A 19,608-nucleotide genomic window follows, 5' to 3' on the forward strand; every position below is an offset into this window, starting at 1 on the left:
GCCCGATATATGTATTTTGACCGTAGTGCGCAAACGCGGCGATCAGATGATGACACGCACACACACACACACACACATACACACATGTGCTAAAATATATTTTAATTTTGTGTTGGCGGAGACATCAATCCGACGCATGCGCATTACGTTCAAAATACATGTAAAAAGAGAGGAAAATATATTCCCCCAACCGTGGTTATGAGGCGAAACTTCTCTCTCACTCAGGCTATGTAGTAGTATTACATATATCGTCTCTACATATACTGAGAGAGATAGAAATAGATAGATAGAGAGAGAGAAAGAGAGAGAGAGTGTATGTGTGTTTGCCAGAGTGCCAGTCATTCCGATCGAAGCGTTTAGTCGGTTTGGTTTCTCATATCAGATTATTTAAGTAGTAAATTTAATGTGATTAAATAATCAGAATGGGAGCAGTACGAGTAATTAATGACGATCGTCATTTTCACAGTGAATTAACCAATGCCGGACATAAGCTTGTAGTTGTAGATTTTACGGCAAGTTGGTAAGCAAGTTTTAGGTTATATTTGTCATTGTTACATATTTATTCAAATCAACGCATTCATTCAATAATTTCTATCAGAATTTGAGTGTTTCTTTTTAATCCGCAAATGAAGTACTTTCTAAGCCGACTAGATAAGCAATGTTAATATTTGGAAATACCTATATAAATCGCGGTTACAATAGACTTTGTTCTTTAGTAAAATTTTATTTACTTGATTTGAACATATATATGTGTGCGAAATATTGCGAATATATATATTTATTCTTAGCAAATACATATAGGGGCGGGGGGGGGGGGGGAAATAAAGTATCATATTATCAATCATATCTGATAAGATGTTCTAAAGATCTGTATTTTAAAGCTTTTTTTGACAATTCTAATCTTTAAAAGATATCACAATTGATATTATGCGATTGATACATGTTATTTGACTTAATTGTATACAGGTGTGGGCCTTGTCAAAGAATTGCTCCAGTATTTGAGCAATTATCCCTTAAATATCCCAAGGCGGTATTTCTGAAAGTAGATGTGGACAAATGCAGAGAAACAGCTGCGATACAGGATGTTCATGCAATGCCTACGTTTATCTTTTACCGTAAACGTGCAAAACTGGGTCAGTGTCAAGGTGCAGATCCAACAGGGCTAGAATCAAAGATCCAACAGTTCTATGGCAGTGGTGACTCTGAGACTGATGAGTTGGTCACAGATTCTGTACCTGGACATGTAGGGAGTTCCGATAATGCTTATTATCATATTTTTGGAATGATCTTTCTCGCTGTGATTCTGTATTACTGGAATAAGTACCAATGAGAAGTTTTTGTTATTATTTTCTGTATAATATTAATCAATCGCAGATAAAATCTTAAATTTTATACAGAAATTAATTCACCTATATAAACTTTATTTTAAACTTTCTCAACTTCCACAGATTTCACTGTGTGCCCCCTTTTCCATATATAATATTACCATGTTTTTCAAATAAAAACATAAATAAGGTTTTAGTATCTACTTATACTACTTTTGAAGCTTTATTGAAATTTCTTTATTTGTATTATTACATAAATTCTCACTTAGTAATTTTTTTTATCACGTATCAATTATTCTTATTTATTATATTTACATTTTTTTTAATCGGTATAAAATTAGTTTTTTCAAGATATTAATATTTGTAAATTATGAGTAAAAATTATTATACAGAAAACATACTAACTAGAAAATCTTTATGAATATATTTGATTAAACTGTAATTTGTGGTTAATATAATATTCATTTTCTATTTTGCAAAGAAAAGGATGCATATGAATTTACAATTATTTTATTGAATATTCTTTATATTTCTATTTTTACTGATATGTATGACAAGTATTTTGACATATAAATATATTCTTCGTACAATTAAAAAAGCAATTTTTTTGAATTCTATTTTTAAGAATGTGAAAAGGTAAAATTTCTGGAAATATTAAGTTTATAATAATTTTTTCACATAGTTCTATAACACTGTCTTTTGATTATATATATGGTAAATATCTAAGTGTCAATCTCTTGTACAATTTGATAATTAGCTGCATACTTTCTAATGGCTTTCATTGGTATTCTAACTATTAATAATATTATTTCAATTTGTGATATATGCATATATACATACATAATGTATACATACATATATATTAAATTGATATTGTCAATAGATCTATAATAATATAGTACTGCTGATAATGTAATTACGAATCATACATGTGCGCGCATGTGTACACATATATATTTGTTTACCAATTTTGTGTATAACTTAATAATCTTTATCTAAATATTATTTATATTATAATAATAATGTTAATTAGCGCTGTCATGAGATTTAGTGGGATACAATTGATTAAATTAAAACTGAATTATTTAAGACTAACGGAATAAAAAAATAGTTGCTTTCCAATTAATTTAACAACGGGGCATTAAAGGAATTCGAATTTATAATGACATTATTAGGGTTCAAGGGTCGATTTAAGCAAGGAAAAATTGATTCGCGGCGACAGTCGGCTGAGACAATTCAGCACGCGCGTTATTCGTAAAACAATTTTATCCCCTCACTCAATAATAATATTAATATCGGAAATATTCAATATCGCACTATAATATCCATGCGTTGCTCCTAAAGGCCAATATACGCGCTCGTTAATTAAAATTAATTAATATTAATTGTAAATGTAATTGAAATGTAATATCAATTATTGATATTAGCAAAATTAATTGTAAATGTAATGAAATGTAATATCAATTATTGATATTAGCAAAAATTTTAAGCTACTAGAAAAAAATATACAGAATAGTCACAGTTAAAAAAAAATACATTTTGTCCAACATTTTGCATAATTGTGTAAGATATTATATAATTCAGATGGAATTCAACTTATCGTGATTTATAAAATAATATCATCCAATAATTTAATATGATCTATAAACTATTAACTCAATTCAATTAAACTTAATTAAACGATCAAGGCTAATATTTTTTTCTCAAATTTGTTGTTCTCGCATGTATAAATATATTTAAAGGCAGAAGAAAATATTGAAAATTTTTGAATTATCATAAGTTTGGATAAAATATGGTCAAGCATTCAAGAAAGAATGGATATAACATTCTATATATATATATATAAACTTTAATATTTGCCATATGTATTAACGCTGCTGCTATCGATAAAATTATAGATATAATCAAATATAAGATTGCGTAAAAGCTTTAATATAAAGTTGTCTAATGTTTTTACAGACGACTACTTTGCTCTGCCTACTTTTTCCTAAACTAAGAAAGAAAAAAAAGGAACACAGAGCGACATCGTTTATTTCATCAATGTTATATTTTGTTGAAATTTTCTTGGTTGCCTTCCAGATGGATCTTTCCTGTTTCATAATGAAGCAGCAATGTGAATGTCTGAATGAGTCGGATTATCACACTTTTTCTCAGTGTTTGAACTCAGACAGCGGATACCTACAAAGCGACGAGGATGAGCAATTGATAATGTCTATTGCGTTCTCGCAACCTGTCAAAATTCACTCGCTCAAAATCAAAGCACCTGCGGAGAATGGACCGAGAAGCATCAAACTATTCATCAACCAACCTAGGACGATCGATTTCGAGATGGCGAGTTCCAATACGAGTATTCAAGATCTAACGTAAGCTTTGAACATGCAGCTACGACGATCTTAAACGAGAGTCACAACAACCAAAATTGCATACCTTACGAGAGAGAGGGTATATCTTGCGAGAGAATTGAAGAAGAGTATTTCCCAACGGATGTTCTAACCACAAATTCGGCCGATTTAAAACGTTACCCCAAGATCCTTTCCTTTCTTTATGGATAACAGTTAAGATGGATTTGTAAATTTGTAATTCAGTGACTTTTGGTGCAATAATAGAATAGAATAATTTCCCTAATATATAAGTTTTCTAAAATAAGAAAATAATTTATGTGTAATTCTGGTGCGTAGGTTATCAGCTAAGGATCTTGAAGAAGGGAATCAAATTCCTCTACGCTATGTTAAGTTCCAGAATGTGCAAAATCTTCAAATCTTTGTGATAGACAATCAGAGCGGCTCAGAAACAACAAGAATCGATCATTTAATCATAATCGGCTCACCGATCTCAACTACCAATATGGGAGAGTTTAAAAGAGTGTCTGGCAAAAAAGGAGAGAGCCACTGAACTTGTTTATAAGAACGACCCATTTTATCCGGAATTTCAATTTGCGTATTAACATTCCTTTGTCATTTCTTTATTACTTTCTCTTTACAAAATCTAATGTAACGACTATGCATCTGTAATAAAATTTTATTTGAATGTCGAATTTATTTACGATATTTATCATTAATTAACGAAGTTAACCTTCTGTAACCTTCTATAAATAAAGGAATCTTCTGTTCCAGTATTTTTCTCTTTCTTGTTATTTCGACTCTTCTCGAAAACTAATTCATATGTTATTTTCGCCAATAACAATGTAAGATAATAAGATAGCTGTAGTAAGTAATTAAGAGATCTCCTTAATTACTTCTTTCAAGTGTTGCAAGACAGTAAAAAAAAAAACGATCTCAAAAATGTAGACTTCAAATTTTGCACGACGGACGGAATACCAAGTCCAAATACGTATCATTGTCGGTACTTGAATGTAGAGAAGCTCGTTTTGTAATATGAATTCTCAAGTAATTGTCACGCACACACACACACACACTAACAGGCTTTGTGAATTCGCCAAATACCGCCGCAACGACAAGCTCGCGTCCATCTTTGGTCCCAGGCTCTAACTGCAGCTGTTCTCATCATATTCTGTATTTGCGCTTTACCGCCACATCTGAAAATATTCGGAGAGAATATTCATAATGTTATTGAAATTTAACACAAAAACGCCCAATTTTTTCTGTTACTTTCTATAATTATTAAAACGGTAATACCTCGTGCATTGCTTTACTAAAAGCGGCTGTTTCCCTAGATACAAGTGTCGAATAGTGTCTACAATCTGGCCGCTATGCATACAACCTTCAACGGGATTCATTTCTGGTGTAAAAAGCAGCTGTTCTGGTTCCACTCCATATTCCAGCTATAATTTAACACATTCATTTGCATTATTATAGAAGTAGGAAATAATGTGTGCATGAATATGGCACTAGATAAAAATTCGAGCGCTTTTACATAATTGAAATAGAAATTTAGTTGAAGAAATAATCGAAGTTTCTGCGATTTTTACCTGCAATGGAAAGTTCTGGTAAAACAAAACTGGTGAAACTATAGCAGTTATGCTATTACCCTGGTGCAATTGCGGAATCATGATTTGATTTGGCAGTAAACAACAATCATCTGAAAAGGAAACGTGATTCTTTTTTAATTTCATTTAAAGAGAATCTTAATACCTACAAAAATTTTCAATGTTATATATATGTGATAACATAGTTACGCTATTTGCAAGAAAGCAAATGGGGAGAGGGGGAGGGAGGATAAATATAGAAAGTTAAAAAAATATAATTATTAATAACAATATCGATTCTTTATTCACGTAACAGTACTTCCTTAAGAGATTATCCTTCTTGAAAGTCTACCATTTTGGTTATACTTCTCGCTTTTTTTAATTAACATAATTATTCATTCATATTAGTGTAATCTAATTAACTCGCAAAATGGATGTCATCTACACATTTTCTTTATTAGGTAATAATATCAAAACGGGGTTTTCCGCGTTTATTTCCAATTGTTCCTCTACGCTTGAATCGATTTGAAGGAAGACCTCCGATTTTTCGTTAACTGGGCTTTCTATATCTGCTATGAAATAGTTCGATTCACACTTCGATTCATTTTTTATATCATCGTCCTGTTCATTTTTCATATCTTCAACATCTACGTCCTTTTCATTCGTCATATCTATGCTATTCTTTATTTCCTTCTCGCTTTCACTATCACTCTGGGTTGTTCCTTTCGGGAAGAAGTGACTCTTCTCTAGTGATATCGCACTCTCGGTTTTTTCCGCTTCACGAATTAGATCGATGAAGAACAATTCTCTCGGCGACAGCGGGACTTTCGGCGATTTTGCTACGTTCTCCGACACGGTCCCCGACTTTACATGTTCTTGTAATGAATTCCTCTCACTGGTAACATCTAGCTGATCATTTTCGTCCTTTTCAACATGCACGGTTCCTATATCGTTAATATTTTCACCGGACATTTGTTTATGTATCATTAGAGGTGGTAAGTCCTTTTTACGACAGTTAGCAGAATCGTTTGTTTCTTTTTGACTCAACAGATTATCAGTCTTCTTTGTTTCGAGAGAATTTGCATCTCCAGGAGACATCTGAGGAACACTTAAACGTTTTTCCACGTTATCCGAACCATATTTTGGAGTTATCAGGTTGATTTCGGAATTTTCTCGAGCCTGCAAACGTCTCCTCCAAAAGATTACAAGTGCACACATGATCATGATCCAAATTAAAAGCGCAACTGTCCAGAAAAGAACTGGCCAATATGAAAGCAAATACGACTTCGATACATCGCATATTGCCCAAATTAGGGGACATAAAACAAACCAATAGATCAGAAAGACGCTGAAGATTAACCAAGAAAACGATAAATGTTCGCATTTCTTCAAATTGAACTGGTTGTAGCTCTGGCACTTTTTCTCTTGAAGCGATTTGTTTTCCTTCAGGACTAGAGAGTCTTTATGCTTAATCGTAAACTTGGTTGTCATGGTACTTTCAGTAGATTTTGCTTGTTGTTTCTTGATGATATTTGTCCTGTATAGACCGTATTTATGTTGAATCGCACTTGTTGTACGTATACTTTTTTATACGCGCACACACACATATATATTACTGTGCATCTTCTAATTTGTATTATTATATTGTTACTTTAGCTTTGTTACATCGGCGTGCAGTAATTGTGTTACACAACTGTTATGCGCGATGCGAACTATTTAGTACTTTCTGATATACTTCGTCTTTCTCTCTGTTCGAGATTGTAGCAATTCAGGATGCGGTTGTTTTATCACTTCCTGACCACAAATCGTAATATATGTTTCAAAATCACAGATAAACCGTATAAGCGCGTAATATTATTTAATATTAAATAATATTTGTGGAATATTAATAGATGGTTATATGTCCACTCTTAATAGTATTAAAAAAAATAATATTATTTAATGTTATTTTAATATTATATATTTTCTAAATATTCAACTTTATATATACGAGGGCAGTCCGAAAAGTACTTAGCCTACAAAAGGAAAACGAAAATTTTGGAAAAGTGGCGATTTATTTCTCAACATAGTCTCCTTTTAGCTCGATACACTTGACCCAGCGATGCTCCAACTTCTTAAACCCATCTGAAAAATACGTTTTCTCGAAGTCTGCAAAGGCCTCCGTGGCGGCGATGACCTCCTCATTCGACTTAAATTTCTGCCCGGCGAGTGACTTTTTCAAGTTTGGAAACAAAAAAAAGTCGCACGGGGCCAAATCTGGAGAATACGGTGGATGGGGCAGCAGTTTGTAGTCCAATTCGACCAATTTGGCCATCGCCGCCACGGAGGCCTACTTTGCAGACTTCGAGAAAACGTATTTTTCAGATAGGTTAAAGAAGTTGGAGCATCGCTGGGTCAAGTGTATCGAGCTAAAAGGAGACTAGGTTGAGAAATAAATCGCCACTTTTCCAAAATTTTCGTTTTTCTTTTGAAGGCTAAGTACTTATCGGACTGCCCTCGTATATATATACAATTGTAGTTTTTTTTTTCATTTTAAATGTACTGTGATACCAATTGTTTTATTATATAAATAAAGTCGAAAAAATTCTGTGTAAAAATACGTTTTATACAAAAAAAAATTATATATATTTTTCCATATTATTATTATTTTTTTATAATATGTGAAGAATATTATGTGAAGTGAACATATAATATCAATAGAACATTCTTATAATATTAAAAAATATTACATAACATTCTTAGAATATTATAAGAATATTATTTTAACGTTGAATAATACGCATATAATATTTTAGGAATATTACACGCTTATAGGGAAGACTTAAAGTAGTTGGCAAGACATTTTTTTCAGAACTTGTTTAAATTTGAACTTAACATATTAATGGAAATACCATCCCATATAACACAGGTAGAGCATGTAAACAGTATATCGCAAACGTAGATTATGTACATCCTACTATTTAATATTCGAAATACGTATATTTTGAGAATATGCGAAAGATGTTTCTATGTCTTCATCCGAAGCCGACTCAGAACATACTGAGAACACCCTGCAATATATTAAACAAATATCCATCAGATGTCCCTAATACGTTTTAATAGAATCAGTGTTTGCCAGTATCTAGATAAAAGTATCTAAATAATCATCCAGATGAATAAATAGATCATCTTTATTTTTATTTAGATGGAAGAAATACAATACATATATTCATCTTCATCTTGGATAAAAAACACGTCTCGTCTAAAAATTATCTGAAATGATATTATCATCTAAAATGATGGTCCATATTCTGAACTCACTTTTCAATCAAATGAATGAAATAATATAGACCTATGCGTTAAGACTAGGTATTGGAGATTTCAACGAATCAACAAATTTTGGTTTTGTCTTCTTTGGTCTGTTCTTTTTAGCTACACTGCTGAATTGGTGCGACTAAAAAGAACAAACCATTTATTTCAATTAATCAATCCACTTTAAACTCGTATGAAATTTTTGACTGTGAAGACTAATCCGATTCTTAATGGACCAATTAGACTAGTTACATGACATTTCACTACGATAGGCCCTTTAAGAGTCGGCAGTTGTGACCGCCAGTCATCAGATCGGCCTTCATAGTCAGCTAAAGACAGCAGATAACTCTGTTTATAAGAGAATAAGGTATCCCATGACACTTGAGAAAATGACCCATAGGACGAGAGTAAAATCTCTTTAGTATTTTCACGCGAAATTCTCCTCTATCTAGGTCAAACGTGGACACCCTGAAACGAATGTGTTAACCTAGGTCGATATATTCAGTTCGAATGAAAATATCGGTCCGTTTTCGGTCCAGTAAAATGTGTAATAAAAGTTTCGGTTTTTTTTGGACAATGAAGTATCGGTAAACCGTTTAAATAGCGGTTTTTTCTATTTCGGTTCTTTAAACTTGCTTCCTTACTGAAATTTTTATTGACTTAATTATATATATCATTTTTACCTCATTTTGATACCTCGTGAAATACTCGTAAAGAGATCAAGGGGTGAAACTCACAAGGATGTTAATTTTTTTTTGTGAAGAGTCTTATCCTTCATCTTTAAAGTGAGCTCAGAAAGAAGTTGTTATTTTTATTTTTGTAAAAGATATTAATTTTTTAAGGACATATGTCTCACCAGGCACGAAAAAGTTAAGATAAATTGTTAAATAAAGCGACACGCGGTAGGTAGAAATCACATTGTTTCGTAATATAAAGAAATTTAAAAAGGAAGTTTACAAACGTACCAATTAAACCATCATCCACTTGTTGCTGCTGTTCTCCATTGGGTTGCACTAATTTCGACAACAAGCGGAACAGCAATGCGAGAACGTCCAGACTGTCCGCGCTACGAAGAAATACTGGGAGACATAATGGACGAAGCAATCCCCAGATTCGTATGATGACTAGCAGTTCCCGAACGGTGTTCAAAGCCTTATGATCCTTAAGAAGTTCATACTGCAAAATAAAAAAAAGAAGAAACTATAAAGTATGAAAAATGTTAAATAATTTAAGTAACTATTATTAGATGTTACAAATTAATTCCTCGCTTCTTTTTTTTTGCAAAATTCACTTATAAAAGTTTTTCCTGGGATAAATATAGACTCGTATCAACTGACCCAGCAAACATCAACTAACGGTAACACAACATCAATAATATAATTTCCCACTCGTATATGCAATATAACGCGTTATATTGTTGGATAAGAAATTATGACATTGATGTTACGTTATTGATACTTAGTGTTTACTAGGAATTTATCAAGGGAAACGGATGCAATTGCCGTAAAATGAAATATTATCAATAACTGGGACATTTATTTAAAATGAATTCATCTCAATTCATTGATGCATTTAAATTATAATAGCACATAAATAAAAGATCTTACACCACCAGTCTTTATCTGCATCCTTTGCTCAGGTAGTCTAGCCAGTAAATTCAAAGCTAAATCAGCTACCCATTGTATGAGTTGCTGTAATGATTGTAGCGTGCTTGGCTCCACCGTAAATTCCTTCGGATCAAGATGTAGTAGCACCTAGCATCACAAATATTAAAAATAGAACAATTGAATTAATTAATTTCCACTGGAATTAATTAATACCATTGACACTATTTCATTAAGTTGTAGCTTATTAAATTCATTACTTGTTACCTTGTCGACATCAGTAATAACATCTGTTATAACCGCAGCTAAGCTCTCAGCTGGTCCTTTATCGTGAGATATCATATCCGATGGTCTCAATAGAGACTTAAAGGCCGTAGCTACTGAGTGTATCATTAATAATGATGATAAATCTCCTGCTTTACTCTGTCCCGTCACAAGCATTCTGGAGAAATTAAGAATTAATTATTAATTTTTTCTACGGTGTATAATTATAACTTAGGATCATTTTTCTTATAACATTAGAATAACTATTAAAAAATCTTGAATAATATTTTACAGCGGAGTTTGTAAAATATTATTAAATTTGGCTAAGCTTGGTTTTCCTTTGTTCGTATAATCTGCAAGTTTTGTATGAAGCAAATGTTTTAATCTTTGGTTGGCAGCTGTAGACGTCATGCTGGAACAAAAACTTGAAGCAAAAGGACTGCAATTCTTAACTTGTTTTTTTTAACTTTCGTTATAAAATCGAGCAGCCTGGATTACATTAACATATGTATTATCATTATGTAAAATGAGTAATAATTCTATGCAGCATCCACAAACGAGCATAGTTTGCCCAAAAATTCCTGATGCATTCCAGTGAGTTTTGGCATACCGACATCCCCTTAATTCTTAACAGATTAACTATAATTATTACCCAATCTTGACTTTACCTATATAACGACGTCTTGATACACAAAAACTGAACGTAGTGATACTGCTGTGTAGACTGTGATTGCCTGTTGAAAGAAACATCTAATCGCTCGCACAATGTCTCAATCATAGATGATCTTAGACATAAAAGTATGTCTAGCCAATCCAAACCAGTCACCAAACAATATTCCAGCAATGTACAGGCATAACTCAATGTCATTGATATACCTATAGAATTATATAAATCAAATTAGACATGTGATATCAAAGTTCTGGTTCACATTCTATGAGTTTCTAGAGATTATTTCTTATCCTGGTGAAAAAGTGTCATATCTTCTTAGAATTTTTTTAAAGAATTTTTCACATTCTAGATCTATGAAAAATTCTAAAAAAAAAATATATAAAAAATTTCTCAAATATTTTCAGAAATAATTGGATGAAGATTTTTTAAATACTTCAATATCTGAATGAATAAAAAAAGATGGCCAACGTCTATAGGCAATGTTTCCTATTTGATTCTTACTCAATTTTGTATTTGGAGAAATAATGTAAAAAAATTCTGAGATATTTCCATCAGGATACTCAGAGCACGAATACGATATTATAGTTGCAATAACGCAAGTAACGTAAGCATAAATGAACATAAATGACAAAATACCATACCTGCGCTACCATCTGGTAACAATTTATAGAGATATAAATTGCCATGGGTATCACATGCAAGAAGTACACATCCTAACCACGAAAGATCCATGTGGGATATAGATACTGAACTTTTGAAATATTTGCTACTAGGTTCGTCTTGGCGCCAGCCCATATTTAAAGATGAAAATGTCATTTCTTTGAGACAATCCAAGCGATTTAAGCAATGTACTGAAGAATCCGCCAGTGCTATTATCACATAACTTGGAGGTGGTAAAGTTGTTTCTATGGATAATTTTGTAGTTGCTATCGCCGTAACTGGTGACTGACAGCGATATTGTGACTGATACTGCCAATAAACCTATAAAGCAATAACAACGAAATAATAATAACAAAAACAATATATAATACTTATCACAAGGATCCGTTCGAGTTTTTAAGCATTTGCGGTAATTTGAAAAAAAAAAAAAAAATTGTTAACCTGAACTGATACATCTGCTTCATACAAACTATAATGTTTAATTTAAAAAATGGAAGATTCTTCTTCTTTATAAGCATTCAAAGTCACAATTAATTTTTTTAGACGCACGCACGCGCGTGTAGTATTGCACTAAATGTGTGTGTGTGTGTGTTTTTGAGTGTATACAGGATGAGCCAAAAGTTTGTATATCTCATAAATAAAACAGTTTTGAAAAAAATGCTACAAACAAAAGTTATAAGATTCAAAAAGATCTATTTACTAACTTTATCAGTTTGACCATAGGTGCAGGTAAAATATGAAATATCTCATATAGTATTCACTTTCCAATAACATCTCCTAAATACGTTTGTACGTAGAATGACGGACGGATCAAGCAAAACATAGAAAAATGTTTTAAAAAATTAATTGCATTGTGCAAATGCATCAATGCACTAATGTACAACGATTTATATCATCGGGTATTCTGATATTCTGTTTTTCTGTATATATATGAATCGATGCAAAAATACCTTTTTTAACACAGCTATATGTTACACATTTTTCACGTTAATCAATTTTCCTCAAATTATCGCGTTTCAAGAATCGTGAAGATAGTTATAATTGGCATACTGTGTATATATATGGAGTGAATCTGAGACGACTAAACTTTGAGAATATAATCTAGTTACGATCGTAAAAATGATGTAGTTATGTATGTGCCGGTTTGTAATGAAAGCAATAGCGAAATTTAAATGGAATTATATACATACAACTGTTTGGGAAGATTCCAGGTTCTTTGGTTGTTGAAAGAGCTTATGAACGGGTTGTGATTTTTCATGCAACTTCCATACTTCCAGAAATCCGCCATTTTCGCTATTTCCTGCAATAACCAGAGAATCTGCGTCTTCTCTAACTACGAATTTCAGATGTGTTACAATTGTACCTATAAACAAAATGGAGGATTTCTGATTCCAAATCGTAGAGAATAATTCCCAATTTGTAAGTTTTGAATCTTAAACTTGGAATCTTAAATTATATTAAAAAAAGCTCGTATTAAAAACTATTTTTTTAAACAAAGTTATGAAAGCTAATTATTGTTTAAACATTTTTCTGCCATATAATATTTTGACTCGTAATTTCTGTGAGACACGTTATTCTAAACATATAAACAAATTTTATATAATAATTTATTTTACATGAATTATCCTTGGGCGCTCCATCTTGCAAAAAGAAACTCGGCAGAGCCTGCGAAGTGATAGTATATTTATCATCTTTTCTGCGTACCAACACGTTGTAGCATCTTATTGGCAAACAAATATTACCGCTGCTAACTGCAACGAGGAAGTGACCATCTAAAATTCACAAAAAGTTTATCTCTTTAGCATAGCTATTATTTATCTTTGTAAGTCACTTCTATAAGTCACATAGCGGATAATACTACTTTTAGTAATACGTACTTTTGCCGTAACATAAATCAACCGCAGTTATCCTGTGCCTTGTGCTACCAAGACTTTCCGTTAAGTAGCAAATTGGCATTTGTAAATCTTTTGTGATCATGATTGCACCAACCATACCTGTTGTCGATACTACTAGAACGCCTTCAGCGGCTCTGCCACCAAATTGCCTCACCGAAGGTGCGAACTGGAGATAATTAAATTTTTCACTATAATGGATACTATCCTTTTTTTCTGTTACCAGTCCTGTCTAAAACCAACAAAATAAGAATAATTAAGAGACTGGTAATACGCTGAATGACCGAATAGTTCTATAGATATAAAGAAAAACTTTTATCGTTCACAAAAAAAAAACCGTCAGAAATATCCGGGACTAATTTGATCCTCCTTGAAAACTTATTTTTAAATCCAAATATTTAAAAGATACTAATTTTTTTTAATACGTACTCATTTTAATTATAGGCAGTAAAACAATTCAATAAAGCTAATTCAATATAACTGATTATGAACAAATATTAGTGAAATTATACATAGTAATCACTAAAAAGATTAAAATGAAAATATACATGACTTTGTGAGACTAAATATAACATATGGAGTCGGAATACGGATAATATCTAATAAAGATACGGCTTTATGCAACATAATAATCAATGGAGAATAATATAGAGATGGATGAACTTGTTGAAGGCAATGATATGATAAAATTTATAAAGGCTCAAAGGATAAAGGCTGGTTGGAGTATGCAAAAAGAATGAAGATGGAATATTGAAAAAGATAATGAAGGAAAAGCTAAGAGGAGAGAACAAATGAGAAAAAGATAGTTGGACAACATAGCAGATAACATTAGTAGGATAGAAGTGAGGGGATGAGGAGCTGGAGGAGATGTGAAAAGCAAGAGGATTAGAGGTTTATTGTAGAAGAATTAAAACCCATCCTGGGTTAAATGCGAATACATTCATTCGCTAAATGCTGTATAAATTTTTGTTCAGTACTGTTTTCCATATACCTTATAGTTTCAAAGATATTTATTCAATCAATACTGAGTTATAACTTTGAAAGATTTTCAGGTTTTAAATTTCAAAATAAATACATAAGAAAATGTTAGATTTTTTTAGATATTTACAACCGCTTGATGGTACAATAAATTAGTTTGTATAAATACCTTCTTGCCGTTATGAAACCAAGCTGCACCTAATATATGTTCACCGGGAAAACATGTGGAACCTATTAAAGTCCAGTCATTCAAAATATGGTCCTTTAACATCCATAGCTGTACATTTCCAGCAACATCAGCCACTACTAATTTGTCACCGGGTAGATCCCATTCTAATGCAGTAATATTGTGTCTATTTGAAAGAATTCTGCAGATATAAAGAAATTTGCGTTAATAACTGAATTTTACTATTAGATCTTTTTTTTTATATTCGAATAAAAGATTTGATAAAGAACATATTGAACGGCAATATTTCATTTAATCTTAAAAAAGAACATATTTTTTTTCTTTTAATTAACACTTACTTATGAGCATGCCATGGCATATTCAAGTCTGTTACATAAACATGGCAACCTCGTGTCTTGCCACTATTGTCATCCAATTCTGTCATCGTAGTAAACGCTGCTATGTTTCGACTGGATAAAGAACATAAAGACTGTCCATCACATACATATAAACTGAAAAATATTAAGACATATTAAATATTTCAACTAAATGTTATTCTTATTATATTTCTAGGAAAAAAACCATTTTAGAAAATACCATTCTTGATTGGAAAAGAACTTTGAGGAAGTCCTTCTGTTAACGGTATACAATAGATCCATTCTTGTTTATGTTTTAAACAGAACTATATATTTAGGTCTTCCAACTTCATCCACATTTGCAATAATTTTTTCTTACTTCTTTGGATTCTAAAACAACTAAAGATCACTGATTAAAAAGTGCTTCATCATTATTTCATATGAAATTGGCGAGAAAAAAAATACGAGTATTCAACATAATATAAAATCAAACACACAACGTCACTGACAAGAGATAACTGTAAAACCGGGAGAGCATGTAAAATAATTTAGGCTTGTTCTATAATACAATGTATGTCGGAATTGCAGGTCTGTTCGTTTTCGCTTCACCGCTGAAGTAGTGCAATAAGTTGAAGCGAGACAAGTATATGTTTTCTCATTTCAACTTATTCACAAATACGAACAGATCTTTATAGTTCATGTTAAAACGAATCTACAATAAGAATTTAATACGTAAGAAATTGACAAATCACAGTTGATTAGAAAACAAAAGGTTGATATGAACTTATTGATGTTTCCAAAATCAACCCATATTCAATCACCATCTAGGGAATTTCGTTTTAATGCTATCAAACTCGAGAAAAATATTACATTCCTGCCTTGATAAGTCATCAACGTTTCGCTGTCAATTATTATCAATTTGCTTTTGCTTTTCTGAAATTCAACAGTGTACCTAATATTATTCGCAATTTGTCAAATTCAGTTACTACACTTTCGAGTACTAGCGCAATTTTGCGTTGCAAAATGTTCATTCGCTCTTGTATGCGTTCGTCACTGCTAATTCGATAATCGCCAATTGTTTGAAAAATAATCTTCTATCCATTACACACTGTGATTTAATTCGACGCTTCTGATTGGACATTCGTTCTTATTAGGAATTTTTCAATCGACAACTCACTATTCACTCCAATTTCGAGTTTGTCGCATAAATTTCACCTAGTCAATCAGATACAACCATATTATATTCTCGCGTAACTTATTTGTACCCGCGTTGCTTCGAAATCGTTTCGGATACCGAGTCACTAAATCCTAGTCTTTTTCTCCAGCGTAGGATATGGTGAAATTGTATTGAGTGGTACGCTAGAAGCATGTTTCCACTGTCGTGTACGCTTTTAGGACATTTAACATGTACGCTTATTTATGTATCACTGACAAATTCAACGACATCGACGAAATATAATGTTACTTGTCGGAATATCATTTATCAGTTTTGATGTTTATGAAGTATCTAATTATTTGTAGAAAGTACATTTTCAGAACGGCTAAAATCGCGTGAAACACAAGACGAGCTTTCGAACGCCGTTCTCGATCGCCCCGGCATAACTGACGTTTGCGATAATTGCAAATCTCGATGTATCGAAACACCCGATGTTTGACAGCCAATCACGGTTCGTTCACATATTTACTGAAACATAATGCCCTTGAAACAGAATAAATTTCTAAACGATGTCCAGAAAAGACGTTTATTTTTTTTCTATATCTTTCAGACATCTTTAAAAAGTTTTTTAGAGATTTCTTCCGCCTAGGATAATCCAAAATGTATGCAAGACGATTCCAACATTTAAAAGTAATTAAAATAAATCGTGTTATGCATAATATGTAGTCGGTACGTGTCTAAGGTGGGCTTAATTTATGCAACATTGAGCGACTAGATAGGAATGTCGATCTTGGTGCATTTCATTTTGAAGAATTTTAGTTTTACAAGGAAATAAGTTATATATATGACTGCACAAACATCAATATATATATAAAACGTTTACAATATTAGAATGTTCTCGTTTAGAATCGTTTAGAATTGTTAGTAATTGTTAGTAGAATTGTTGTAATAAGTTTAATATGTTCGAAACAAACATGATATTTCTCCCAAATGTGTTTCCAACTTACTTCCAGATGTTTTCTCTTCAAAATACACACGATAGCCTCCACAAAATAGCCTTCTCAAGATCAAGAACTGTCCTGTCATGTGGTGGAATCTATGAATGAAAGCAAAATTATATTATTAGGATGACAGATCAATTCAAATGGACCAATATATAAATGATAAATTATTATAAACATCTCAAACATTAACACTACTGCAAGTTTTGGCAATTCTCTATGATTTTGGAATAAAGTTATAGCTTGCTCTTATGCAACAGCAATCTGTGATGTGAGCTCCTCTATCCTAACATTTGCAGGTAACCCACAGAGAAGTGAATTTCACTTTCAAGAATATCCTCTACCTTAGTCTCTGTTACCTTACTCAATCGTATCAATTCTTGATGACATTGTTATGAGTAGTTTCAGATTTTGCAGTAATAGGATAAAATTCTTCTCAAGTATCTCTTATTGCACCTTTTAATTATGAGTTTTCCGCAATGTCCATAATATATGGTTTACGATGCTCATTTATTCGTCTCCGTCTCGTAGAAAAAAATTTTAGTTAGGTTAACAAAATTGTTCAGTCTCTTAATAGGTTATCTTCTGTTATATACTGCCGTATTACAAGTGTCTAATTTATAGTCAGTTTTGTACTTTTCACGATTTTCGCAAGGCAATTACACTGTTACACACAGCGTCCGTAACGAATGAAGAATCTCTAGAAATGTCAATATGAGAGAGCGACACAGCCGTTCAGTGTTAGAACTTCAATGCGATATTCTTTGTCGGTAAGAACGGATAACATAGTAACAACTGATCAATAGTGGGTAAGTTAAATATCTTGAGGTCGGTAAGTTGCCAGAGTCGATAAGTTACCTGGGCCAATAAGTCTCCAGGAAGCGGTAAGTTACCACAGTCGATATGCTTCCTGGGATCGGTACGTTTCCCGGGGCCGGTATGTAACTGTATTGCACATCGCAGAAGTAAAGTGAGGTTCAAAGATTTCAACTTTTGGATAGATTCGAATAAGGCTGGTACTTCCGACTTACCAAATGCAAATTATTCATACTATATTTTCCAAGCAATCGATGTCATTGATGTGCATTACGAAAGTCTGAGTAACCTGCGTTATCTCATAAATTTCAAGTGGCATAGCATTAAGTATGACAAAAGTATCGACGACTAGGTTTTTGAAAAAATATCAGCAGAGCTTCCGGAGTAATTTGACATCTCAGGCTGTGAAACAATTACTGAGAGAGGATTGGAGGCACTGTGGAATGTTCAATCAGAAGAAATTGATTGTTACAAATTGCAACAAATCTGCTGCGTTAGAGCTAACTTGTATGATGTTAGAAGATTGTATGTCTGGCTTGACTTGTAAGAATCTGTGGAAATATCAAAAAAATAATGTTAATTGAGAGTCACTTTTAATAAGATTACAATTCACAGTAAGTATTTCGCAGAAAGATTCTATTCATATGCATTATATACTATTTGTCCAATTTCAACTATGCTGTAAATCAACTGTCATTAGTTGAATATTAAAGTAAATGAAACATTAGGTAGTAAAAAGTAACACAAGTAGGTAGTAAAAGTAAATTGTTTGAAGATATTAATTTCTTTCCAATTTATTTACATTTGACATTTCTTTATAAAATGTAACTCGGCTGAATCTATAACACCACGTATCATATCATTGTCATTGTTAGAAAGAAGTTTAATATGTTCTAAAGATGACATTTCATCCAAATGCGCTTGCAATTTATTACCTTCCGAACGTTCTCTCTCATAAAAGATAAACACATGTGTCGCTCCATACTGTTCTTAAAATCAAGAACTTTCGTATCATGTGGTGGAAGCCATGGTGAAACAAAAATTATATTATTAGGACGAGTGATCAATTCAAATAGACCAATATATAAATGATAAATTATTATAAACATCTCAAACATTAACACTACTGCAAGTTTTGGCAATTCTCTATGATTTTGGAATAAAGTTATAGCTTGTCCTTGTGCAACACCAATCTGTGATGTGAGATCCTCTATCCTAACATTTGAAGGTAATCCAGAGGGATCACTTTCAATAATATCCTCTCCCTTAGTCTCTGCAATCTTAGTCAGTCGTATAAATTCTTGGTGACAATGTTATGAGTAAATAAAACAATGTTGGCAAGAAGTAAAAAGTAACACAAGTAGGTAGTAAGTTGTGTCAAGATATTAACTTCTTTCCAATTTATTTAACATTCGACGTTTCCTAATAAAATCTAATTCAGCTGAATTTATAATACCATGTATCATATCATTTTCATTCTTACAAAGAAGTTTAATATGTTCTA

General features: G+C 32.2%; 3 protein-coding genes across 5 annotated transcripts; 1 reads left to right on the forward strand and 2 right to left on the reverse strand.

Annotated features, from left to right (window-relative positions):
* Nucleotides 1–246: 246 nt before the first annotated feature.
* Nucleotides 247–4,363, forward strand: LOC106749979 (thioredoxin-like protein 1). The gene is made up of 4 exons (XM_014629979.1): nucleotides 247–520; nucleotides 967–1,243; nucleotides 3,405–3,688; nucleotides 4,004–4,363. The coding sequence occupies exons 1-4, from the start codon at nucleotides 423–425 to the stop codon at nucleotides 4,215–4,217; spliced, it is 873 nt and encodes a 290-aa protein (XP_014485465.1). The 5' UTR covers nucleotides 247–422; the 3' UTR covers nucleotides 4,218–4,363.
* A 91-nt stretch (nucleotides 4,364–4,454) lies between these two features.
* LOC106749974 (mediator of RNA polymerase II transcription subunit 16) lies at nucleotides 4,455–17,975 on the reverse strand. 3 transcript variants are annotated; one of them, XM_014629971.1, is made up of 16 exons: nucleotides 17,745–17,975; nucleotides 17,295–17,383; nucleotides 15,373–15,530; nucleotides 15,135–15,287; nucleotides 14,779–14,977; nucleotides 13,617–13,863; nucleotides 13,356–13,511; nucleotides 12,930–13,102; nucleotides 11,721–12,060; nucleotides 11,078–11,285; nucleotides 10,413–10,587; nucleotides 10,149–10,295; nucleotides 9,507–9,717; nucleotides 5,254–5,363; nucleotides 4,961–5,106; nucleotides 4,455–4,860 (listed from the first exon to the last, which is right to left on the reverse strand). In XM_014629971.1, the coding sequence occupies exons 3-16, from the start codon at nucleotides 15,432–15,434 to the stop codon at nucleotides 4,740–4,742; spliced, it is 2,448 nt and encodes an 815-aa protein (XP_014485457.1). In that variant the 5' UTR covers nucleotides 15,435–15,530; nucleotides 17,295–17,383; nucleotides 17,745–17,975; the 3' UTR covers nucleotides 4,455–4,739. The 3 variants fall into 3 exon arrangements, with proteins under 3 accessions (XP_014485457.1, XP_014485458.1, XP_014485459.1); XM_014629972.1 differs by lacking the exon at nucleotides 17,745–17,975 and adding an exon at nucleotides 17,648–17,737; XM_014629973.1 differs by lacking the exon at nucleotides 17,745–17,975 and adding an exon at nucleotides 17,633–17,722.
* Nucleotides 5,563–7,045, reverse strand: LOC106749978. Its single transcript, XM_014629978.1, has one exon. It carries the CDS (start codon nucleotides 6,739–6,741, stop codon nucleotides 5,692–5,694), a length of 1,050 nt encoding a protein of 349 aa, XP_014485464.1. The 5' UTR covers nucleotides 6,742–7,045; the 3' UTR covers nucleotides 5,563–5,691.
* Nucleotides 17,976–19,608: the final 1,633 nt, after the last annotated feature.

Source organism: Dinoponera quadriceps, unplaced genomic scaffold (genome assembly GCF_001313825.1).
Source record: "Dinoponera quadriceps isolate SergipeBrazil2010 unplaced genomic scaffold, ASM131382v1 scaffold4812, whole genome shotgun sequence".
NCBI lineage: Eukaryota > Metazoa > Arthropoda > Insecta > Hymenoptera > Formicidae > Dinoponera > Dinoponera quadriceps.

Coding starts and splice junctions, on each gene's coding strand:
- LOC106749979 (XM_014629979.1), top strand. CDS start 423: ATGGGAGCAGTACGAGTAATTAATGACGATCGTCATTTTCACAGTGAA. Junction 1,244..3,404: donor CAGATTCTGTACCTGGACAT/GTAGGGAGTTCC, acceptor GTTGCCTTCCAG/ATGGATCTTTCCTGTTTCAT. Junction 3,689..4,003: donor ACGAGTATTCAAGATCTAAC/GTAAGCTTTGAA, acceptor TCTGGTGCGTAG/GTTATCAGCTAAGGATCTTG.
- LOC106749978 (XM_014629978.1), bottom strand. CDS start 6,741: ATGACAACCAAGTTTACGATTAAGCATAAAGACTCTCTAGTCCTGAAG.
- LOC106749974 (XM_014629971.1), bottom strand. CDS start 15,434: ATGGATCTATTGTATACCGTTAACAGAAGGACTTCCTCAAAGTTCTTT. Junction 13,864..14,778: donor GGTTTCATAACGGCAAGAAG/GTATTTATACAA, acceptor TGTTGGTTTTAG/ACAGGACTGGTAACAGAAAA. Junction 5,107..5,253: donor ACCAGAACTTTCCATTGCAG/GTAAAAATCGCA, acceptor GTTAAATTATAG/CTGGAATATGGAGTGGAACC.